The following is a 25,420-nucleotide window of genomic DNA, read 5'->3' as shown; positions in this document are numbered from 1 at the left end:
GGGACCATGTGAGAAGCACTGAAAGGACCCGATCAACCCAATAGGCTCCCGCGTCCCTGGAGACATCTTTTCAGGCCTGATTCATCTAGAAATCCTCGCCTGACTATGCTTGGCTCAAGCAGCCCCAGCATGTCAGCTGAACTGTTATAGTAGAAAATCAGAGCCCTGCGCATGCAAATGAAGGCGCCAGCCTCCCTGCAGCACGCAAACTTCTCCTGACTGCAGGCTGCAGTAAGAGACACATGGGAGGGTGGGCGGGAGGTGGCCCAGTGGTGAGCGCATGAGACCCTGAGTTCAAGCCTTAGAAACCATGTAAAAAGGCTAGGTGAGTGAGGGGGCAAGTCCAGTGCTGGGAAGGCGGAGACAGGAGGACTCCTAGGGCCTCCTGACCAGCCAGCCTAACCTAATTAGTGAGATCCAGGTTCAGTTAGAGACTCTCAAAAAGCAAGGTGGACAGTACCTGAAGGACAGCTGAGATGTTGGCTTCCAAAAACATAGCCACACACCTGTGTTCCCCCCCCCCTTTACACACACACACACACACACAGACACGCACACCATTTGATGTTGTCATCTTGTGCATAGTGCCCTTCTCATGTCTCTATTATTTTAGCGTGCTTTATCAGATGCACAGAGCTGATTTTATGACCTGGGTGGAGGGAGTGATTGCAGCCTGGAAAATACCACCCTAGATGGTCAGAGAAGCTGAGATGAGTGTGGAATGCCTGTGGGGCGAGTCTGGCTAGGGCGGAGGGATTGACGTGATGCATTCTGGCCAGAGATGGAGAAGGTATCTTTTTAAGCTCAGATTTCTAAGACTAGCTCAGTCTTGACCGAGGTCATGTGGACTCTGAACCTCCAAAGGAATTTCGTTTTCTGTTTGTGGTTAGAGTGTCCCAGTTCCACCAGGAAGACTGGGGTTCCTGTCGTCCTGAGCAGGTGACTACGCATTAGCCCCTTGTTCTGAGTGTGGCTCTTTATCCTAGTCTGTGCCATGAAGGCCTTTGAAATTCAAATGAGCTTGCAGAGGAGTTTATTTAACTTGTAAGACTTGGGGCTCTTTCACACCGCTGAGACCTTGGATCCCAGACAGCCCTTCCTTTATAGCCCAGCAACTGGGAGTTTATTTTTCAAATAAAAGTCTGTTTTCCCATCAAACGCTGCAGGTTTTGTGCTGTGTGGGGAAGAATGAAGCCTCCATTTGGAGTCTCCAAGTCTACAATTTACATGCCAGGGGCTTCCCCGGGGCTGAGGGGCCCTGCCCCAGCTTGCCCTGCAGAACAAACACGGGGCAGTGGGGCAGCCTGTGTGGATCAACGGGCCATTGTGCCCAAGTCCAGAGCAGGGACAGAAGGGCTGGGTCTAAGCTGGAGTAAGTTCAGTCCTCCAGCCCTGATGTCTAGATGCATAGCTAGCTGGTCCCCCCGCAGACCCCTTTGCTGACCCTCTGGCACCTTCTCCTAAGGACACCTTTCACACCCCCTGTCAGACAGGGTCCTGCAGGAAATGGGAACTTCTGTGTACTGAAAACAGACGAGCTTAGGCCTGGCTTAGACGGTTAGTCATGTGGCTCTGTGGCTGCGAGGTGAAGGGGAGCTGACAAACCCACAGGACCCTGGGAGGTGACCTGGAGATTAGGAACAAAGGCCTCCCTCCCCGGGTGGGAGAGATTAAAAAGAGGGACAATATAAAACAGTCAAAGCGTACTGAAGGAGGATGGAACCTGAGCAGTGGCCTGGCCAAGAGGAACGAAAAAGCCACAGGGGCTGTACCCAAGCCAGACACACTTCCCGAGGCCTGACCTTTAAAGCCCCCACTGCAAAGGAGCCCAGGCATCTCTGCAGGGTCTGTGGCCCTTGGGAAAGAGAAGAGCAAGGAGCAGATGAGAGGGCACACATGCATGGTACATAGGGGACACTGAGTGGCTATGGGGCCGTGTCACAGAACCTGGGTCTTGGTGACAGATCTTCCAGGTTACTTCCAGCGCTTTTAGTACAGTAGCAGCAGGCAGATTGGTAACAGAGAATGTTAGCGCCTTTGCTGACAGGAGTCTCAAGTCCACCTAGCGTGCTTCATTCTTTGTCTGTAGTCACGTGTTTGGTGTGCAGCAGGGGCATCACTGTGGGTCTCTGATGACGTGTCTTTTGCAGTTAGCTTTCAGAGGACTCTGTGGTGCCTGGGCATTGGTTCTCACACTGGGCATACAGAATGGTCATCTCTCGCCTTCCTGAAGTATTGCCAGAGAAAGAACTTGTGACAAGGAAGCTCCTAGTGTGTGGGGGGGGGGGGGGGGGGGGGGAGGGTGACAGGGAGAGGACCCTAGCATGCCTCTTCCCCTGATGGAGACATCTTTGGGAGGAATGTGGTACTCTTCCAAGAAGCCAGAGTGCCATGAACAGAGCATGGCCTGCCACACCCAGCTGGGAGCCAGGCCACCTCTCCTCCTGCAGCTCTCATAGCATGGAGCTCCACCTAGCTTCTAGAAAGACCCTCCAAGCATCCACAAGGATTGCCTCCTCTCCTCTTCAGGTCTTTGTTCCAATAGCCCAGTGCCAGGGTGGCCAGAGGAAGAAGGGGCAGTAGGACAGATTGGGGCCTTAAAGACAGGTGGGGATTGCATAGGTGAGGGGAGGAGGCTGTAAGTGTCACCTGGAAAAGGGCAGGTGTGCAGGCTGACACACGGGGGACATGTAAACAGGAAACAGATACACACACGCTGCTTACAGGGCCTGGGACCAACAGTCTTAGTGTGTCCTCAAGATGCCAGGATCCAGACTTAGCTTGAGTTTTACTCAGTGCCCAACAAAACAAGATTTACTCTGGGCTGGCCTGTTCCCCAGGAACCGCTCCCTCCTTAGAGGCCACAGCTCCCCCAGCCTTGGCCAGCCAACCTTACTGGGACCTGTGCTCACTGGCTACAGCTGGAGCTTTCCAGATCCCGGCAGCTGGCAGCTCTGCAGCCCTCTGAAAAAGGTGACTCATCCGGCCTGTCCACAAAGAAAGGAAAAGTATGTGCGGCATCCCACTTTCCTGAAAAGTGCAGCCATCACATGGCACAGCTATGTGGCCTGGCACCTAGATCAGGTCTAGGAGGGCGCCCTCTGGTGGCCACCATGCACCTGTCCCCTAGAAGGAGCCAGCCCAAACTAGGCTGTGAGTGGCAGAAATGAATCCTAAGAGTCTCCCAGTACTACACAGCCTACCTGAGAGACACTCCTGCTGCCCTGGGGACAGTAAACGATGCTGCTAGTAAGCACGGCATCTCTGTCCTCACCCTGTTGCTCAAGCCCTCCCCATTTTGAGGCAAGCTTCTTCCATAGCCCTCCAACTCACTGCGTGGCTGAGGATGGCCTTGGACCAATGATCTTCCTACCTCCATCTCCCAAGCGCTGGATTCTAGGTGGCGCTGTATGTGGTGCTAAGGGTTGAGGCCAGGGCTTCATGGAAGATAGACGAACGCTCTAACGAGCTGTGTCCCTAGCCTCTTTCAATTCCTTTTTTGAAGTAACATCCCATTTTGACAATTTCAAACTTACAAAAAAATAATAATAATAGAGTGGAGAGTAGTAGAGGAAGACTCCTGAGTCCCTTTCTGGCCTCCGCATGCATGCACACACAGGTGTACGTGCAACTGAATGCAGGTGCAACCCACACACAAACGCACCCATGTGCACACACCCACCTCACACACATGAAAACATTTTAAATAGTCTAAAGAGATCTCTTGTGGTCTTCCCCCAATTCACAAAGCTAACATCCCTCCAAGTTTGCTTAGTTCCAACATTGTCTATCTGTCCGTCTCCCCTCACCCCACCGTCTGGCCCTGGAGTGCTTGTCTGTATAGACTCAGAGCAACTGAGAGTAAATTACAGACACAACATCTATAACCCAGTGGTCCTCACCCTTCCCCATGCTGTGAGCCTCTAATGTAATGAAAGCCTCATGTTGTGGTGACCCCCCAACTTCATAACTATAAGTTTGCTACTGTTATGAGCCGTAAGGTAAATATCTGATATACAGGATATCTGATATGCAACCTCCAAATGGGTCTTGACCTAATGGTTGAGAACCACTGCCCCTAACCCATGAGGGCTTTATGAAAACAAGGTGGTCCCTCCACAGTGGGACTTTCAGGTCCAGGAGACTAAAGTCAACAAAGTTGGTTTGCTACACTTCAGGCTTTGTTTGCATTCAGCAAAGTGTCTTAATGACATCTTTCTTGGAAGTACCCCAGACACGACCTAGTCTGCAACCCTGTGTATTCTAAGCCCCGGCTGCCCACAGCTCTTCTGCCTGTCTCTCATCTCCCATGACCTCAGCATTTGCCCAGCGGGTACAGGCCAGGGGCCAGCTATTGTGTGGCTGCCCTCACTCTGGGTGTACCTAGCACTTCCTCATGTTCACATTCAGGGTTAGCTGTTGGCAGGCAAGCCACAGGCCTACTTCCTTGTGCCCAGGCCTCACAGCAGGAGCCTGTGACTGTTCCAGCACCTTCCTGGAGATAGGAGCCCTGGTGACGAGCTGGGGCCTCTCCACACAGGGAGGCTTTCCACTTTAATAAAGTATTCATTTCCCTTCCTGTTCAGCCAGTGCTCTAGGGCGGGTACTTAGAATAGTGTGTAAACAGCCTCTTTCTTATCTAACTTTCCCTTGCTACTTTTAGCAGCAATCAATGAATCTTGCCTGAATTACGACTGTGATGGGCGCCAAAGAGTCATGTCCTAATTCATCACTTAATTCTGTATTAGCTGGTTGGAAGGGAGTCTTTTTCAGGAAAAGGTCTATCATCATTACTGTGTGTGTATATGTGCATGCATGTATGTGTGCATATGCACATGAATATATGTGTGTCCATATATATAATATGATATATAATATATGCATGAATGGATGTGTGTGTGATGTGTACATTTGTGTGGTGTGCCCATGTATATACAAACATATGTGGGCATATGTGTATATGCACATTGCATGCATATGCACATATGTATGTGTTTACATGTGTGCCTGTATATGTATGTGTACATATGTATGAGTGTATGTGTGTGTGTGTGTGTGTCTGGACTCATGGATTTGTTTTTTAGTTAATGAGTTAAATTTTTTCATTGCCATATTCTGATGCTCACATTGTCTGAGCCTCATCTAAAAGGAGCCTCAAGTGGGCCTGGGTCTTTTGACTCTACATTGTTATAATCACTGCCTGGCTTTCTGGCTTATGTTACACTTTTCCATCCCAGCTCTGGAGTGGGCCCCTTCTCCAGGTAATGTTTTTACCATCTCATTACTATTGAGTAGCACAAAAGTGTCCACCATTTCATTACTGATGGTGGCAAACAGCACTTAGAAATAAAATACTGGGAGCTGGGCATGGTGATGCACATCTTTAATCCCAGCACTCGGGAGGCAGAGGCAGGTGGAAACGAAGGAAGGAAGGAAGGAGACAGTGGCCCTGGGAATGCTCCCTGCCACTGGGGTTCCAGTGCTTCTAGGGCCTTTCAGCAGACCAATTGCAGACAATCTAATCCTTGTGAATGGAGGAGTAACTGAGTAAAGACAGCCTATCCACACAGCAGAATACTATATAGCTGTGAAAAATATACCATTGAGCTGGAGAGGTGGCTCAGAGGTTAAGAGCGCTGATTGCTCTTCCAGAGGTCCTGATTCAAGTCCCAGAAACGATCTATAATGTGATCTGATGCCCTCTTCTGGCCTATAGGTGGACATGCAAGCAGAGCACTGTATACATAATAAACAAATCTAAAAAGAAAAAAAGTATACCATTGAAATAAGGTAGCCAAAGACATGGAGACAGCGATCATATCAGAATATATGAGGGATTCCCTGGAAGTAGCACAAGCATACTTACCACTATTAGGAATACAGATACTAGCTGGGCATGGTAGTGATGCCTTTAATCCTAGCACTCTGGAAGCAGAGGCACACAGATCTCCGTGAGTTCAAGAGCAGCCTGGTCTACAGAGCAAGTATCGGGACAGCCACAGAGAAACCTTGCCTCAAAACAAACACAGAAAAAAGAAAAAAAGAAATACAAGTATAGAAGAGCCTGTAGTTATTTTCCTCCAGACTTTGTGGGTTTAATTTATTTTTGTGGTTAAATGCACATATTGTATGACATTGTGCCTGTACAGTTTTAAAACATACAGTAAATTAAGTGCATTCCCAACATTATACAGTGACCTCTCTGGTCTGAGGCTATTTCATCGCTGTGTCGGCTGTCTCAGTGACAAAGCACCTGATGTGGGTATCTAAGGAGAAAAGGCTTCTTTTGGTTAATGGTTGCAGAGGAGCCTGTCCGTGGCTGCTTCAGGCCTATGGTGACTTACATAGGGACTGTTGAGCCTGTTGAGGAAGGACCAGGCATTATATAGAGAGGACATACTGGGCATGTGACAGTGGAGGCAGAGAAGTGCTGGCTCTCTCACACAGGGTACCAAGCCAGCAGCACACCAACCCCTAGAGAACATTAGGATCCAGACTAACAGTCACTCCAAACAGACCCTCATCCCTCTTCCCATCCCCAGGGCCTGGCAAGATCAATCTATGTTTTGTCTCTGTGGCTTTGCTTATTTTGGAGTTTATGTGGAAATAGAATCACATAATGTGACTGGCTCCTCTCTCTCCACATTTTGTTGGGAAATTGTACATTGTACGATTTACCATGGCACCATGCTTTTCATGGTTGAATAATATTCCCTTGCATAGATATACCACATCTGGTTTACCCACTCATCTATTGATGATCAAGTTGTTTCCCCCTTTTGTATGTTGTGAGTAGCACTGCTGTGAACATTTGTGTGCAGGCTGTTTTAATATCTGTCTTCCGTTCTTTTGGGTAGATAGCTTCAAGCAGGACGTACAGGAATCCCACGTTTAACTTACTGAGCAATGTCTGAACTGCTTCCATGAGAGATGTGGCATTTTAAATTACCAGGAGCAACATATTAAGATTCTGTCTTCCGCGTTCTCTTTGTCAGCAGAAATTCTTCACATTTGTGGTTCGGATTCGTGGTTCCCATGAACAGCTAGCTTCTCAAGCATGTGTGTGACCCTGTTGCTCTTCTTTGGGGGAAATACCTGATGAAGCTTCTTTCTCTTTTAAAAAAATAGATGCAAAATTCATTGGGGAGGGGGCGGTTCACAGGTTATATGCACCACATGCATGCAAGTGCCTGCAAAGGCCAGAGTTATAGACAGTTGTGAGCCCCCTGATATGTGCTGGCAGCTGAAGCCAGGTCTTCTGAAAGAGCAGCTAGTGCTCTTTACCTCTGGGCCACCTCCAGCCCCTCCTGCCTGTTTTGTCTTTTCTCACTAGTCTGTAGGAATTCTGAAGGGTGAACACTTTGCAGATGTCTGTCTTGCAAATATTATCTCCTCAGTGTCATCGCTACTTTCTTGGTGAAATCCTTTGACACACAAGAAGTTTGGTTTTGATGGTGACCAGAGCTACCTTAACGTGTTGCCCCTCAGTGCTTGCTTGCTCCAGGTAGGCATTCAAAGTGGTTGGAATGAAGGAAAGGGAGAGGATTAAGAGGCAGGTACCAGTGACTACAGTTAGTCTCAGAATATGACACTAAAGTGGAGATGGAGGGGCAGGGGACACCAGCAAAGATGAGGGCACAGGCAGTGGGAACAGCAGCTGCCATCAGCATCAACTTATGGGATGTTTCTGACCTCTGAATGGGCTGAGCCTGCTGTGTTATAGGAAAAGTGGTTGAAAAACCATGTAAGTCACTCAAGATTGCAGGCCTATACTGGATCCAGGTTTCTCTCAGGGATTACACCTGACCTGAACCTTTCTATCGGTCTCATTTTATCACCTATTTCACTTTGAGAAGAAACCAGTCAAAGCAGATGTCAGTTTAGACCTCATGTTAAATTTCCAGATGAATGTGTGTAGAAGTAGTTGGGGTCCCAGAAAGCAGCATCCCTGCCCAGGTACCTGGAAGGTGAGATTGGGCCAGCCAGATGCTGGCTTTTGGCCTAGCCTGGGAACTTATAAACTTTATTCACCCATCCACAACTGGGGCGCGTTCCTATTGTACGTTGTTGCTTTAATCAGAATGTCTGATGTCTGGCCTTTAGATACACTGCTCTGGGGCCCTCTACACCCAGGATCTGTCCTCTGGGCCACAACAAAGCTGACCTCTGTCCTTCCCTCTTGCCTTTGGGACCTTTGGAGCCCTGGGCCTGATATGCTTTTACAGAGATCTTGATAAGTGGGTACCTGCCAACTCAAGAATACAAGGACCCCAAGAAAGGACTGAAAAAGGACCCTGAGAGCCTTGCATGGGCACATGATGCCCCTTCAAGACTCTCAGAGAGCTTCAGATTTTACACATTTTAGTTAGAAATAATTCTTGCTGTAGGTTTTCACTTCTCTGTACGCCCCACAGGAGTATGTACAGAGGTCAGTATCAGCTGTCTTCCTATACATCTGTCTGCTTTACTCCCTTGAGACAGAATATCTCAATGAACTAGACTGGGGCTCAGTGTGGGTTCAGCTAGACTGGTAACCAGAAAGCCCCAAGTCCCAGCAATTCTCCTGTCTCTGCTCTCTTCCATGCTGTGAGTACAGGCATGCACAACCACCTCTGTCTTTCTGTGTGGCCTCTGGGGATCCTAACCCAGGCTCTCATGCTTGCACAGCAAGCCCTCAGCATTTCTCTGTGCTTTTAACAGTCGGATCCTCTGTGGCCACTATCAAATCTCAGTGGGCTTAGATGTCATTGGCGTGAGCTGAGCCGGGTGAACCGAGGTGCTTGATCTTTGCCAAAATAAACACTCTCTTGTCACTCACATTCTCCCAACTCCAGTTCCCCTAGGCGCCACGAGGCTAGGTGTGACCCTGAGTGTTCTGGGGTGACTCGGAGCCACATGGTGGCTTGAGTCAGGTGGGGCAGGCCATGCCTCAGAGGTGTGACTCAAACACAGCCCCTAACGAAGGAGTAGGGGAGGCCCCCCCAAGGGCAAGCTCACTAAGAACCAAGCGCGCAACTCGACCTTTAGAACTCTCCGTGAAATATGACACACTATTTTGCAAGCCACAGGAGTGCTCTGGCCATGTACACACTGCTCCCTGCTCCAAGCTGTACCTCACACCCCAAGGTTTTGATTGGCAGCAGACTCTCAGGAACCTGGGTGCTTTTCAGGCCCCGTGAGGGTCACGCCCCTCGAAGGATTGAGAGTGAGATTTTTGTTGATGTGTCCTGAGTTGCTTTTCCTATGTCCTTGCCACAGAGAAACAGCTGCTGGCTCCTAACTGCACCTGGACTATGGAGCAGGTCAAGGATTCCATCTCTCCCAGTCACTCCAGAGTCCTGGAAGCTCTGGTGAACCTGTGTCCATGGATATCCCTAATTCAACAGTAGCAGCTGACCTCCTCCTCCCATGGTGAAAACACAGGAAAGTGCTTTGGGGAAGTCTGTCCACACAGGACATGTGCACTGTGACCCCTGGGTACTGGGGCATGTGGTCTCCAGGCCTCAGCAGCTCTAGCACAAGAGATGCCCTTCTCATGAATGAGCTATGTGGTCATATGAGATGATGCACCCCAAGTCTAAGCTGCTGCTCTCCTCTCCACGTCCCTATGACAATGTTAGTGAAATCTGTCACGGTGTCTCGAGTAGTAGCTTCAGTGGTGCTGAAGGTTTCAGGGCTTTTCTGAAATATAATTTTAATCCAAGAATCATCTCTGGGCATTCCACGGACTTCCAGTAGTAAGAGGAAGAAACTGTCCCTAACCACATGGCCTGATGAGGCTAAAGCTCTGAGTGGCATCTACACAGTCACGTGTGGAGGGTGTCCTTTAGGATACAGGTGGAATGGGATAGCCACTCTGGTATCCATAGCGACACCAAGAACAACAATTGACCAGTTCTGGGTAGACTCGAGGCTAAGGCACGCCCAGCTTACTGGACAGCAGGTGTCTCTAAGTCTTAGCAAGCCTCCGATGTGTGGGAGTAGAGTCAGTCACCTTCGGGGACCCTCCAAGGGTGAAACAGGTTACAGGGTCAGCAGGCGGCTCTCAGCACTGTAACAGTGGCTCACTGCCCACAGTGCAGAGGTGTGGCCTGCAGTATGTGCTGTCCCCCAGCATGAGAGCACCCCTCCTAAATACACTGGTGCACAGTGCTGAGCACCCCCACTTCTGCCTGTCTATAGTGGCTATGACCTCTCCTGCCTCAGCACTCCCATCTATTGAAGAGCCTGGCTTTTAACTATTTTTGCTGCAGTAGACCTGGTGGCATCCATTCCACCTATAAGATCTGCACATTGGGGTTAAGAAGAACTAAGCCTGTGAGCATCCTGTGGCCCACTGCAGTGTAGTGTGTGACTGCAAAGGTCACAGAGCTGTCACAGTCCTTCCCTGGGCTCCAAGACAGTCAGCCTATGCATTCCCCAGGGACAGGCCATGCTGTTCCCAGGACACTCTGCCTGCTTCCCTGGGTCACTTCACTGCTGCCGAGCCACCGGCAAGGTCTCCTCCAGTAGTGCTGGTTCTGATGCTCTTCTGAGACAAGACCCCTGTGAGCATGGCATGTGCAGTCCAGCTAGAGAGAAAATTAGCATACAAGTCATAAAGTGATGGTGCAAGTTGGAAGTATGAAATCTCCCAGGGTTGTGGTCTTCAGTGTGCAGTGACCTTTCTTGTTTGTTGCTGAGTGCGGATTAATAGCTGCAGAACTCAACCAACACCAATAGTGAGACACATATGAATGTGCCTAGCCACTGTGGCTAGGCCCCACGGCCTGTTCATCTCTGCTTTTTTGTGTTTAGTTGTTGATTTCTGCCATGGTCTCTCTTCCTATAAAGAGAAATTTCTTTAATGAGGGATGAGAGCTACATTTATACTGAAAATTTGGAGCTAAGAACTGTATGCTCATGTGCGCGTGTGTGTGTGTGTGTTGTGTGTGTGTGTGTGTGTGTGTGTGTGTGTGTGTGTGTGTGTGTGTGTGTGTGTGTTTTCTAGGTCCATCCATTTACCTGTAAATATCATGTTTCGTTTTCCCTTATGGCCGAATAGTATTGCATTGTGTACCTGTACCAGCTTTCCATTATCCAGGCATCGGTTGAAGGACGTTTCATTTCCTGGCTATTGTGACTAGGTAGCAACGAACATTGCTAGCAAGTGTCTATGGAGTATGATGTGTGGCTCAGGAGGAGGAGGTGGGAAATTGTAACAGCCAGAAATCCAAGAAGTGTGCTGTGAAACAGTCTCCTAGAAATGTTGCATAAACAAAACAGGAACAGTGGCCATACCAAAAGACGTGCTAATGAGGAAGGTGGGGATTTTCATGGGGTCCCACTCCTAGACAAAGAACTTCATACCACTAATGGCATTGGGAGAAGGAGAATTAGCTTCTCCCAGGGACGAGCCCATTATTGGTTATGCAATACAAAGTGGTCAGACCTGAAACCAAGACTCAGCAGGTTGGATTTACCTATTTGTGTATGCATTATATGTAGGAACAATAAAGAAAAGAGACTATCAACTTGAGTGGAGGGGGCATGGGAAGGGTTGAAGGGGAGGATGCCTGGGAGAAAAGGGAGGGAGGACAGTGATGTAATTCTATTTTAATTTAAAATGTGTTCATTTAGCCAGGTGAAGTGGTCCATGCCTTTAATCCTAGCACTCAGGGAGGCAAGTGGATCTCTGTGAGTTCAAGACCAGCCTGGACTACAAAGGGAGTCCAGGACAGAGAAAGCCTGTCTTGAAAAACAAAAAGAAAAAAGATAGTTTGGCCAGGCATGATAGTGCACGCTTTTAATTCCAGCCCTTGGGAGGCAGAGGCAGGCCATCTCTGTGAGTTCAAGGACAGCCGGGTCTACAAAGCAAGTCCAGGACAGCCAGGGCTACAAGAAAAACTCTGTTCCGAAGAAACCAAAAATATAACCACCCTTACAGCCATGGGCTGGGAAGGTGACCCCGTGGTTAAGGATTTGGTGTGCTAGCATGAGGACTGGAGTTGGGATCCCCAAAGCCCATGTGAATAATGGGTGGTAGGGTCCACCTGGAACTCCAGCCCCAGAAGGCAGAGGTGGGGCCCCTCAGCAAGCTGGCCATAGAGCCCTATCGATGAGCCCCGGGTGTAACTGAGAGATCCTGCCTCAGTGTAAGAGGTGGAAATGCTATTGAGTATGCTTGCCAACACCACCCTGAGGTTTTTACATCTATACACACAAGCACATGCACCTTCAAGTATGCAAATATACTAAATACATGCGCGCGCGCGCGCACACACACACACACACACACACACACACACACACACACACACGAAAAGGAAGAAAAAGAAATATGATGTAAATCACCTTGCTTTACACCTCTCTCCACATCTTATAGGAGTGACATCAGAACGATGTCTTGTGAGAACATCTTCTGTCCCCAGCCTCACTCTTGTTCCTGGTTTGTGGCATTCAGGACCCTGCTTTTTAAGGCATGAGCTGTAAAGACCCGGAGCCACTTTAAAGTACAGTGTCATCCTGGAGCTCTTCCATCTTTCTTTTCAAAGCTTTCCTCTCCCAAAACTGCATTATTATAGACATCCATGCCAGGCAGAAACACCTGCAGCTGAAGCTCGCCGATTCCTCCTCATCTCCCCTCCCCCCTCCCTCGGTAGCAGCCAGTGACCCAGAAAGACATGGAATTCTTTTTATCCCCTTCACCTAATTGGTCACATTCTTAGAGTCCCCAACAAAGACCCCAAATGCTCCTGTGAGGTAAATTCAGAGCAAAGTTGTGAGCACTGAATTCTGGTCCCAGCATGCAGAGGGACTGTCTGCTCCTTTCCTGTGCTCAGCCACCTAGAAATCCCAAGTGACACAGGCCGCTCTTCTTGGCACTTCAGACACAGGGTTCACCTGCAAGCAGGTCAGCAACCCTCCCATGAGGATGTTCAGGCCTGTAAGGTCCACCTGGGTGCAAATCAAAGCTCTCAAGGCTGACTCTTTTGCCTTTAAACTTTACAGCCTGAAGGTAAAAGGTGAACACGAAGAATGTAAACTCTTGCCTGTTCTCTGCCTTCCAAGAAACTCACTGAGGCAAGGCCTGGGGGAGCCAGAGAGGGCTTTGACCTTGGGCCCTGACGTTGTTTCGTGTGCATGCAGGCAGGATGGTTCTGAGTGGGGGTTCAAGTTCGTGCTCCCTGCTCCAGCTTGTCAGCCGTGTGACCCTACCAGCTGCTACAGTCTCTCTCTCTCTCTCTCTCTCTCTCTCTCTCTCTCTCTCTCTCTCTCTCTCTCTCTCTCTCTCTCTCTCTCTCTTCTTTCTCTCTCTCTCTCTCTCTTTCAGCAATGGCACACTATTGATGCCTGCCCTTCAGCCTTCACAGGGATGCAAAGAAATGACAACTGTTACGTTGCCCAGTGCTTTGTCTGGCTTGCGAGAGACTTGGTAAATGGTAGTTATTCTTTTGATAATGAAAATACCGTTCTTGGAGAACAGGGGTGTCTTTGAGTGGTTTACAGCACCCAAATCCCCTCAATCAGCAGCTGCCCAGATCATTCCCCCAGTTTAATGACCACTTGTTGAGTGAGTGTCCGTCATGTCTGCCTTCATTGGCTGTTTATTTTCCTTATGAACTGACACTCATCTGCTTAGTCACTAAGCCCTGAGACCTTGTTTTCCACATACTCTGCTTATTTTCTAGTGTGAGAGGATTAACGTTGTTGGCTGGGGAGATGGCTCAGTCAGTGAAGTGCCATCCCACAGGCAGAAGGACTTCAGCTTGAATCCCCGGAACCCACATCAAAAGCTGGACCCAGAGTCCCCATACTGAGGAGAGACAGAGGGATCCTGGGGGCTCACTGGCAGTCCCCTAGTCTAGCAAATTCTCTATTCCAGGTTCAGTGAGAGACTCTGTCTTAAAAACTAGAGGAAGGCAGCCAACATCAACCTCTTGCCTACACACGCACACACATACACACACACACACTTGCCCTCTTGTGCATGCATGCACACACACATTAAAAAAATTTCAACATTTTTCACATAATCTTTTATTCAAGCATGTCTCCTCCTTATGTTGTTCAGCGGTTCTGCCAGACAGATCTCTGCATTTGCTACTTATTTTCTTTACCAGGTTATTGTTTGTTTCTTTTTTGCATTTTTGTTTGGGGGGGCTGACCAGGAACTCATGATCCTCCTGTCTGAGTTAAAGGTTTGTACCTTTGTCTGGGTCACTATTTTTAAATTGGGAAAAGTTTAACTTTGTTTTAAGCAGAGTTTATTAAAAAATTTAAGAACCTAAACGTGAAACTCCAGAATCTCCCCCACTTCATTCTTTGCAGATTTAATCACAGTGAGTTTAGGTCACTATATTGTGACCAAGGAGACACCCTGCTAGTATACTGAGGCCTAGCCATTGAGAGATTGCCTTCTGATAGCAAAGTACTGAACCAGCCATGCCTGCAGCTTTGAAAAATCTAAAGCGTACCCCAAGAATGGAAACCAGCCAATCATGACTGGAACAAGGGGCTCACGTGGGAAAGTGGAGACAACCCCAGCAGTGTCCTAGGACTGGCTCAGGCCTTACAGTGATTCTCCAGCCTCAGCATCCAGTGCAACACTAATGTTCCTATAGTCAGGGCTAGCTGGGGAGAGAGGCTCTTCTACTGGCTGTGACTCAACACCTGACAGGCTACTGTGGGGAGGAAGTCTTTATTTGGGCCCCTAGTTTCTAAGGGATTTCAGTTCACCGTGGTGGGGAAAGCATCCAGTGGGGATGTGAGGCAGCAGTTTGCCCACATGACATGGGGCAGCCACAGACAAAGCAGGTCAGAACCAGAACAAAGGCTCGGCCCCAGCCACTTACTCCACCAGCTAGACTCTAAAACCCAAAGGTCCTGCAGCCTTCCCCAAACACTTCCACTGGCCAGAGACTGAGTGAGGGACCTCAGGAGCCTGTGAGGGACTGTCCACATTCAAACCTTAACACCCTTCCTATGTGGCCTCCTGGGCCTCCCTCATCTCGGAAGAGGCCCTCTTAACGAGCTCCCTCAAGCTTCTTCTACAGCCTGTTGCTCTGGTTAGGAGTCCATCGTTTCCTCATGGGGCTGCACAGTGAGCTGACCTCTGTCAGAGAGAGTGACTTGAACATGCCATGGCTTCTGTGGCTTTGGGTCCTCCTTGCAGGTTGAGTGCCCCCCACCCCCCGTCCCCCTCTATACTCTCCGTACAGTTTTTTGAAGGCGAGACCATTTAAACAGGGAGCTGAGAAGACCCAAGCTAATCATCTTCCGCAGGGGGCCAGTTAGCTAAACCCTCAGGTAGCTGATTAATTGGGGAAGAAGCCACACAGATACCACTGCCATTAGTTCACATTACTAGAATTTGTTTTTTGTTTCTTTGTTTTGTTTTTTAATTATATTTACGTGCCCCTGAGTGTGGGTTTGTGCCTGTGAGGGCAAGTACCTATAAAGGCCAGAAGTGGGCAGCTGATTCCCCTGGAGCTGGAAGGGTAAGTGGTGACTGTGATCCGCCTGCCATGGCATGTGCAGGGAACTGAACTCAGAATCTCTGGCAGAACAGTACAAAGTGCATGCTCTGAACCACTGACCCATCTCTCTACTCCATACTGTTAGAGTTGAAGTCCTGTCAGCCTGCTCTCATCCTGGCTAACGAAGGTAAAAACTGGGCCCCACAGATGGGAAGGGACTTCCTCAGGACCACGAGGCTGCCTAGTAACAGAGCAAGTAACTTTTCCACAGTAGAAACTATCAGAAAACAAAACAAAACAAATTTGATCCCCTCTCTGGCATTTGAACCTTCTTACTTACAACACATGTATGAACTAAAGGCCTCATGCCTTCAGGAGCTTGGGTGAGCCACAGCCCCATCCTGACCCTCGGTCTCCACATCTGCAATAAGAGGAGTTGAATGAGATCCCCTCCAAATTCTGAGTTCTGCTGTGAGTTCTTGGCTGAGTAGGGCTCCCTGCTTGCCTGAGGTCTTCTGCTGAGTCCTAGGGCAGCCCTGTGTCTCCTCGAAGGAGATCTGTGTTCCCTAGAGGAGTGAGGGCCAGAGAAGGCTTCAGCAGCGTCTAGCTCTCGGGGCCTCTCCTCGGGACAGCCTCTGGAGCCTTCTAGCTCTCAGAACCCACAAGCACATGCATCAAAATAGTTGTGTGATGTCATGTCATAATGGGAATGCGCTCTGGCCAATTGGTGCCAAGAATTGTCTGTACAGGGTGGTTTCCTTTTACAGTCTTCTTAAAGAGACATCACGCAGATCTGCACATGACTAGCAGGCTAGTGCCGGCTCTGCCGACTTGGGCTCCCCTCCTGCTTTAAGTTTAAAGAGAATAAATAACCTGGAGCTTGTCAGTGAGCCGGTGACCTTAACTACACAAACAGATCCCCTGCAAGGTTCTGTTCATGCCTGCGGTGGCTTCTTGCCTACTTAAGGACAGGCAAGACTGACACTGCTGGGAGAGGAGAGGTGCTGCTGGTCAGGACGGCTCTGCTTGGGAGTCTGAGGGACCTGAGTGGAAACTGCAGTGATTACCTGTGGCTGCGAGGCTGGTCCTGAGGTGCAACCCTCATCTCATACTATCCCAGAGACTCCAGTGAGAACACTCGGCCCACAGGCTGTGTCTGAGCTTGACTGCCTCTCACAGCGGTAAGCTGTGGCTCCCAGGTATCCCGCACCTGCCAGCTGATGCTGCCCTTCTGGTGAGCCCCCTTCCTCAGCTGAGGCTCAGGCGGGTTCTTCATGTCCTGCTATGTTCACCTGTTACCGCGTCTGTGGCCACAGTGACTCATGAAGCGCTTCGGAAGTCTGAGGGGCAACAAGAAACCCAAGGACCAAAACCGAAGCACACAGCGGCGCCAGTCGGAACCCCATGGCCTCTTTGGTAGGATCCTGTCCTTTCTATGTCTCTACTAATCCTCTGGTGCGTGTGTACATGCATGTGCATGCATACGCATGTGCTGATGTACACATGTGTGACTGTGGTCAGCTGCTGCTCCTTGCTCCGGGCATACCCATGAGGCAGTGACTAAGGTGAGAGGGTGACTGCTAACTAAAGGCAGTGCTGTTCCTAGGAACTGCCCAGCCAGCATTGTCACTCTTCCTAAAGTTATTTTCTTTCTCCAGCCCACCAGGCTCCGTGTGCTTTGGGGATCAGTAGGGATTGTTACTGGTTTAGGAAAAAACAGTGGCTTAAAAGAAAAGCAAGGATGAGTCGAAACTGTGAGCCTGTGTTGTTGCAAATGAAATGTGTGTGGATAGAACCCCATCTGTTAAGAGAGAGGGACTCCACCTCCTTGGTCTCTGGCAAGAGATCTGAAGGATTGAAGGATAGTTGTGGGGAGGGATGGGGGGAGGTGAGTGGGGGCCGGGATACCTCTGCCTGTTTTGTGTCCCTTGGGGAGAAACTGCTTTTGGGATCCATTGTCAGGAGGCTGAGATCAGCATAGCTGGGAGAGTTGGCCACATAGCTGGGGTTTGGTTCAGGGACCTGCTGCTGCGCAAGGCTGGTATGTTCGGTTCATATAGAGCTACATAGGTGGAGTTCAGGTTTCCGTACTTCATAGGGACCCAGATGATGTGTGACCACTCAACCCTGGGTGGCAACTGTCATGCTTTAAGAACCTGAGGCTGGAGCTAAAGGTTCGACTCAATTGCTAGAGTGCTTGCCTGGCCTATATGAAGCCGTGGGTTCGATCCCCAGCACTGATTAAAACCGGGCATGGTGACGCACAGCTGTAATCCCAGCACTTGGCAACTGAAGGTAGGAGGATCAAAAGTTCAGTGTCATCCTTGGTCACATATCAAGTTCAAGGCCAGCCTGGGCTACATGAGACCCTGTCTCGGGGGGAAAAAAAGTAGAATGTGACATTTCAAGTGGTAGAAGTTTGTCACAGGCTAATAGTTCCTCTTGCTTCTTCTGATGCATCAATGCTCTGGAGAGCCTCGGTGATCTGAGGCGGGCCACCATGAAGATGGGGGCTCCTGAAGAGAGCCACCATGGAGATGATGGGGGCTCCTGAGGAGGGCCACTGTGGAGATGACGGGGGACTCCTGGAGTCAAGGAGTTTCCAGGCTGATGAAAGAAAAAAAATCTGGAAAACGAACCAAAGAACAAACTCCCATTTAGTGCTGGGGAGAATCTACGGAGGAATGGGGTGTTTGACACAGCTGAGGTGGGGAGAAGACTGTCTGGACCAGAGAGTCAGTGATTTGTCTAAAAACAAGACTCATTTTAGATAACAAGTAAATACTCATTTACTACAGAATTATATCTGACCCTATTATTGAACTAAAAGTCTAGTTTTGCTAATGGGGACAGGCAAACAGACCTGTTATTAAACGCCTGGTGTGTGGCAGACAGTGGTTTCTGCCCTGGTGTGTGAGAGCTGGCTGTCATCCCATCTTCTAAACTGCTGAGATCAGAAATAATACTTTCATCTCCACCAAGTATCCTAAGAGCTTTCATGCAAAGGCCAGCTCTCCCCTCAGGTCGGGGACGCAGGGGCTCTCCGAGCGTGGGGCCCTGTGCAGCTCAGTGCTGCCCATCTGCTCAGGCTGATGTGGGGTCAGGTGCCAGGGCTCTGGACTCTAGGTTTTTCCTTAGTTAGCATCAGACTGAACTAAGGGCTGGGTAGCTGCTCCACCATACCAGGCCTGGACCCACTGAGTGAAAAGAAAAGCATGAACTATAGAGGAAGCTTCCTCCTCACTCAGCTTGGCTAACTCAGCCCACTCCACAAGACCATCCAGGTCTCCACCCAGGACTTCCTGGTCTCTGGGGAAACATGTCCCTCCACAGTTCAAACTGTGGTCTTCAGCCCTGCCCCTTCTCTGTTGAAAAAACGATAGCCTCAGACACCCCTTTCCAAGGAGGTTGCTCTGGCTGTCTAGGAAGTACCACTTTGGGGCTTGGCTCTGTGTCCTTTCCTCCATGGGGAATTCCACACAAGCCTTTTCTTCCGTGGGAGTTGGAGGTGCCTGCCTGTTGCTTATTCCCTGGGTCCCCATAGAAAGCACCTGCCTCTGCTGCCCTTTTTGCTCTGCTCTGCAGCTGGGCTGTTGTCTTAGGCAGGGTCTCTATTGCTGTGATGAAACAGAATGACCAAAAAGCAAGTTGGGAAGGAAAGGGTTTATTTGGCTTACACGTCCATATGGCTGTTCATCCAGGGGAGGAACCTGAAGACAGGAGCTGAAACAGAGGCTGTGGAGGATGCTGCTTACTGCCTTGCTCCCCATGGCGTGCTCAGCCTGTTCTCTTATTGAACTCCTGACCATTAGCCCAGGGCTGGAACAGCCCACAATGAGCTGGCCCTTCCCCAGACAATCACTTCTGCTTGTCTACAGCCTGACGTTTTGTTTTGTTTGTTCGTTGAGGCAGGGTTTCTCTGTGTAGCTTGTCCTGCAACTCACTCTGTAGATCAGGCTGGTCTCCAACTCATAAAGATCCACCTGCTTCTCCCTCCCAATTGCTGGGATCAAAGGTGTGCACCTTCACTGCCCAACCCTACAGTCTAATCTAATGGAGGCATTTTCCTAATTGAGTTTCCCCCATCTCTGATGACTTTAGCTTGTGTCAAGTTAACATAAAAGTACCCAGCACACATGTTCTAAAGAGACTATTGTCTCTCTAATCCCAACACGCAGAGCTACTCCCTGTGAGGGACAAGATCCACTTCATTTCATCCAATGTCTTCCCTACTCTTCAGTCAAGTGGCATGCTTTTGTCTCATACACATGAACATGCACACATAAACATGTATGCAAATCCATATGCCCATGAACTTACAGACATCCTCCACACTCACATGTGCATCTATGCACACGTGCACAGCCACATGCCTCCACACAGCTGTCCTGAGAGCTGTGTGGCTTCCCAGAACAACTAAATAGGATGAGCAGAGGGCTCAAGTCTGCCACTGTCACCGAGGTGATGACATTGGGCGGTGGGTGGTCTCTCATCAGGAAGTACGAGGCTGTCACTGGAAAGCTGAGCAGCTGGGCCAGTCATGGAATCCTCTTGGACAGTTCTGAGTCACAAGGTGCTGGGCCCACCATGAAACTGAACATGGACTGTGGCCACAGCTGCACAAAGGCAAGACTTTCCCATGGAGTTCCGTGCTATGCATGCCAGACAGAAAGTCTCTTCAGTAGAGAGAGCTCCTGATATGTCAACAAAGAGCCTGTGGTGATAACAGCAGTAATGTATAGGGAGATCAGGACAGCACAGTACTAATCAGATAAGGAACAAGTGACACATCCCTGTTTCCACCCCCTGCTGTTATGGGCAGAATTAAGTAAAACCTGATGGGCCTGAGACCCAGTCTGTGACTACCCATGGCTCCGCCCCAGCCCAGCTCAGCAGGATCATGCCATGGCTTGGTGAGAAGCACCAGTCTCTTCTCTGTCAGGTGCTCTCCTCTACACCAGCAAGCCCTGCTGGCACAGCTGTCTGGTCCCACTCATGTGCCACAGACCTTGACTGCGTATGGCTCTAGGAGAACATCAAAAGCTCTACCTCAGAGGCCAGGGCTGAGAGGCAAGGTCTGATGTTCTGTCCTTTTCTCCATGACACACTCTCCCATCATGGGCCTCACTCGGCCTTTCTAGCCCCCACCCCGACCCCGGCCACCTGCCGGCCCTGTCTTCTAATGGCCTGAAGTGAATTTTATGTAAGTACCCCAATGCAGTTTTTAACTTTTCATAGTGGGAGTTTTCAGTATTTTGTACACAGGAGAATGTACAGTGGTACCCACTTCCAGGCCCAGCCATTCCCCATATCCTGCCAGTTCCACTGGATCCACTCTGCCGGACCCCTTGCAGCTCTGAGGATGCAGAAGCAAGCCAGTCAGTCCTGTGTAGGGCTTAGAGCCCCATGAGAGTAGACAACCAGTGAAGAGCTTTGTTTAATGATGGCAGAATATACATAGCACAGCATTTGCTGTCTCCACCACACGGCAGCCTGTGACTCGGACGCACAGAGGATGCTCACACTGCTCTGCAGCAGCCCCCTTGTCCATCCCAGGGCATCCATCATCCACCAGAATTCTGCACCCATTAAACTCCTCCCACACTCCAATCCCTGGCCACCCTCACTCTACTTCCTGTCTCTTTTAATTAGACATCTCTGAACTCCTTATGACAATGGAATCATGGGAAAGGCTGATCAGCAGATACAGTGCCTGCAGTCAAGCATGAAGTCCTGTGTTCAGATCCCCAGCTCCCGTGTAAAAGCCAGGGGTGGTGCACATCTGTAACCCCAACCCTGGGGTGTGGCAGGGCAGAGGACAGGCAGATCCTAGGCGTGGAATCTAGCCAAATCCATGAGCTCCAGGTTCAGACAGAGGAAGACAGCCAACCTCGGCCCCTGGCCTCCCTCACCACACACAAAAGTGGAACCGTGCGGCACGCGTCCCTTTGTGACAGACTTGTTTTGACAGATGGATGGGATTTTGCTGTAGGATAGGGAGGGTAGCCATGACATCTAAAGAGAGGGTGAAGAATAGGCACCCCGGGAGCCACCATAAGGGGGAGGCAACCTGTGGTCAAAACCTTGCGCCAGGTGGAAAGATCCAGGCCAGTGGAGAAGTAAGACTCGGTGTTCCTGGGACCACCTGCAGGCTGGTGTAGCGGGTCAGAAGGAAGCATAATTGAGCGCTTAACACCATCTTAATGGTTGAGGGCAGGACTCTGTACGAGTGTGAGGGAAGCTCCGAGGGTCTGGAGAAGAGGGCTTCAGTACTGACTGAAGGAACCGTGGCTAAACCTACAGTGGGGAGAGGGCTGAACTGAGCTTCCACCCTTCCTTCCTCTGCATACCCCTGTGAGCCTACTTTTTGCCCAGGCCTGGTGTCCATTCTTTCTGGGCTACATAGAAGACTCTGGACATAGTGAACCATTCTGTTAGGATGATCCCTGTCTCCTGGGAGGACAGTAACACTCCGGTGGCCAACAGAGTGGTGTCTGGGACCAGGAGTCAGCCACTGGCCGCTTAGGTTATGAGCCCAGCGGCACGAGGCCCAGCTCCTGTCCACCTCACTCTGGCCTGAGTCTGGAAGCGTGCCACCGGCCATTTCCCTGCAGACACAGGCCACTCGGACAGCCAACTCCAGCCAAGTCGCTAGGCAGGGGCAAGGAGCAGAGGAGCTGTGGCACCTTCCCTCAGGCAGTTCAGGCATAGCAGCTCAGGACAGTGATGGCTGCGAGGCCAAGGAACGGAGGTGAAGGTGACAATGCCCAATTGACCTTTCCCTTTCCTGCTCCCATCACAGGTGCCCAGAAACACTGCAAGACACTTATAGCGCTGGGGGGTGGGGCGTGGGGCAGTCGAGGAATGGGTTGGGGGAGGCGATTTAGGAAAAGGCATGAGTTCAGGGCCGCAGTCCATCCCTGATCCTGTCATCACAACCTGTGAGATAAGCCTGGCCAACAGAGAGCCATACATCCAAGATGATCACCCAGCTTCTGGTGCCTTGGAAAAACGCAAAATCTCAGGTCCTGCTGGGAGCCAGCAGAACCCATCCCTCTGCTCCAGGAACTGAGGAGAGAGAAAAAACATGTGAGTTCCCGAACATTCTAAAGAACAAGTCAACACTGAGTGTTCTCAGAGGCATGGCTGAGCTCTCGCACCACCCTGTATCCTTGGCCTCAAGCCTCTGTGGGCACTGCTGCTTTTCTCTAAACTTCTTCGGCAAGGGTTGGGTGTTGTCCTAGCCACAGGGAAGCATCGCCTCCCTAAAGATCCTGTCACAGATGGCTCAGTTTGGAGGCGGCTTCCCACGGGGAATGGGGACTGTAGCCCTCAGATTAAGTCCTGAGGTGATGGGCTCGGGCTCAGGCCCAGAGCTGGGAGTCCTGCTGTAGCAGGAAGCAGGTGAATGGCCCCAGGTGAGTTCACAGGGGAGCTTTGGTGAGTTGGGGCCCGAGGTGCTTGAAGGGCCCCACTATGAACAGGAAGAGATAACACAAACCAACGACAGTTGATTTCCTAAGTGAAAGAAAACGCTTAACAAGGCTTAGCATAAGTCAGCCTTCCTGGAAATCATATAACATCTAGTTCTTTTCTGCCAGTGTGAAAAAGCAAATAACGATTATGAAATAAGAAAAGAGTTTACTCTGAGTACAAACATCAGACATCATGCTTTAGAACGCAGACCCAGGTTACTCACAAAGATATGGGTCCCTAAAGAGATGGCTGGAGCTTGTGCAATCCCAAAAGAAAAGGTGGCTGGACTGTCCAGGAGATGGGATACAGAGCAGTGGGGAATCTCTCCCCCGGCACTTAGATGCAGTCTTGAGTGGTGCCACTCTTTCCTAGCCTCGAGGTTGGGAGGGGTGAGTGGCCCAACAGCCCAGCGTACATTGTAGGCTCTTACCCAGCAGTCACAGAGCAGAGGCTAATAGCCAAAGCCCACCAGGACAGCCTTGGCTTTTCACCGCTTGGTTTTGCATAGAGTCTCATTATCCAGTTCCCTCCTGTCTCAGATGGGCTCAGATCACAGGTGCTTGCCACCACATGCAGCAAACCTTGGTCTCTTGATCCATAGGGCTGTGACGCCCCCACTCGGCACATGGCAGCCCATCTAGAAGGTCCTAACACAAAGGCTGGCTCTTTAGAGACCGTGAATCCACACTTCTTCCCAGGAACTTCCGGTTAGCTGGGAGTCCTGCCAGCAACAGCCATTGACTGTGGAATTCAGAGTTGCCACTCCCATGGTCTGGAGGGGAGTGCTCTTCTTCCTGCTTGGTACCATGAGAGAGGCCTGCGGCAGCAATCTCTGTGATGGGGCAGTCCATCATGGGCCTTTGAGGAAATTCTCAGAAGCCTCAGAATAATACAGACAAGTATATGCTCCCCAGATGCATGTCTGTTGCCCAGTATTTCATTGTGTACACTAATAAGTAGATGATAGATACATAGATGAGAGATAGATATATAGGTAGATAGGTAGGTAGATAGATAGATAGATAGATAGATAGATAGATAGATAGATAGATAGATAAATCATTTGGGCACTGGCCAGCACAGGGTGGAGCCCTTTTAGAATGTAGACTTGATCAGCGGAGAAAGTGCTCCTCCTCAGGCTGGATGGGAGGAAGTGACCCTCATCTCACACACTCAGACAGGATGCTCTGTGGCCCAGTTCAGTGAGGAGGACCTGAGAATTCCACCAGCAAGAGGCAGCCCTGACCTTGATTTTCAGGGTGAGCAGATGGTGACATTTAGAGAAAGTAAATCAGCTTCGTCCTGGCTGAGAAACACCCAGGGATACAGAGCACCCGGGGCTGCATGTGTGAGGCCCTGAGAGAAGCAGAGCAGCCGGGGCTGTGTGTGTGTGGTGCACGGCCCTGAAGAACCCAGACTCGGGGACCTCACATCCTTCCTCTAGAGTCTCCCATCCTGCAGGCAAAGTCAGTTGCCCTCCCATTGGCATTCTCAGGAATGAACCTTCGTTTACCGTGGGGTGAAAATATTTGGAAATTAAAGGTAAAGACAAGAGAGAACAACGGGTGTTGCAGCTTATACTGAAGATAATTTTGGATATTTTGTTATTTTTCTGTGATGCGGGGGATGGAGCCAGTCCTCACCCTTTTGATGGTCTTGCATATGGGCCTCTCTGACCAGAGAAGGACCCTGCCCGCCTCCAAGAGTTCCCAGTTCTCACCGAGGATTGCCAGAAGCCCACCCTTCTATATACACAGTAGCCAATTGGAGCCCTGGCTCTGTACTCCTCCTCCATGGAGCTCCAGTCTCCAGAGAGCAGGGACAGACAGACAGACAGACATCCACAGAAGCCAGTCTTTGTCTCCTCGACCTGCTTTACCTTTCCTCTCCTTGGAAACAAGAGCCAAGGCTCTGCCTACTCTCACCTTTCCCCTCTGCTTCCTGACCAGGGCTCATACTCCCTTTCATATCCCTGCCCTCCGTGGCTGTGACGCACCCCTCCTCCTGGGCACTGTAATATGCTGTCTTTCCAGTGGACGCGGTCTCCTCCTCCACTGGCCTTACAACCCCAAAGTCATCACAAAACACACCCGGTCCCCCGCCTGGAAAGCTAGACAGTAATTTCCCTGGCTTCTTTCCCATATACCTTGTGAGTGTGCGCTGGTGTCTCCTGGAGCTTGGCTTCCTGTCATCAGGCAGGCCACAGTCTGCCTGGAGCACAGATGACACGCCCATCCTTCATAGATGAGCAAAAGCCGTTTCCAGGTTCATTCGCATATTCATCCTGCCATTTGTCTGTTTGCTGGGCTTAGGCCGGGACCCCTGGTAGGAGGTACACTCAGAGGCAGCCTTAGAAGGTAGGCAGCGGAGGCTGGGGATGTAGCCCAGTAGGTGGATAAAAAGCATGCACAGAGCCTTGGATTCCTCCCAGCACTGTAGAATTGGGGTCGCTCATGCCTGTGGTCCCAGCACTTGAGAGGCAGAAG

General features: G+C 50.2%; 1 protein-coding gene across 14 annotated transcripts in view; it reads left to right on the top strand.

Moving 5' to 3' along the window:
• Positions 1–25,420, top strand: part of Prkag2 (protein kinase AMP-activated non-catalytic subunit gamma 2) — a 338,192-nt gene that overhangs the window by 175,383 nt on the left and 137,389 nt on the right. The window contains exon 1 of one of the 14 annotated variants that reach the window (XM_051152193.1): positions 16,605–16,874. The exons of 12 other annotated variants lie outside the window; for them this stretch is intronic. In XM_051152193.1, coding sequence (XP_051008150.1) covers positions 16,781–16,874 — 94 coding nt within the window. In that variant the 5' untranslated portion in view covers positions 16,605–16,780. Of the gene's footprint in view, positions 1–16,604; positions 16,875–25,420 lie in introns of those variants that run through there. One more of the 14 variants, XM_051152195.1, reaches the window with a different exon arrangement.

This window comes from Acomys russatus, chromosome 10, assembly GCF_903995435.1.
Source record: "Acomys russatus chromosome 10, mAcoRus1.1, whole genome shotgun sequence".
Taxonomy (NCBI): Eukaryota; Metazoa; Chordata; class Mammalia; order Rodentia; family Muridae; genus Acomys; species Acomys russatus.
This window is presented reverse-complemented; position numbering and strand designations above follow the sequence as displayed.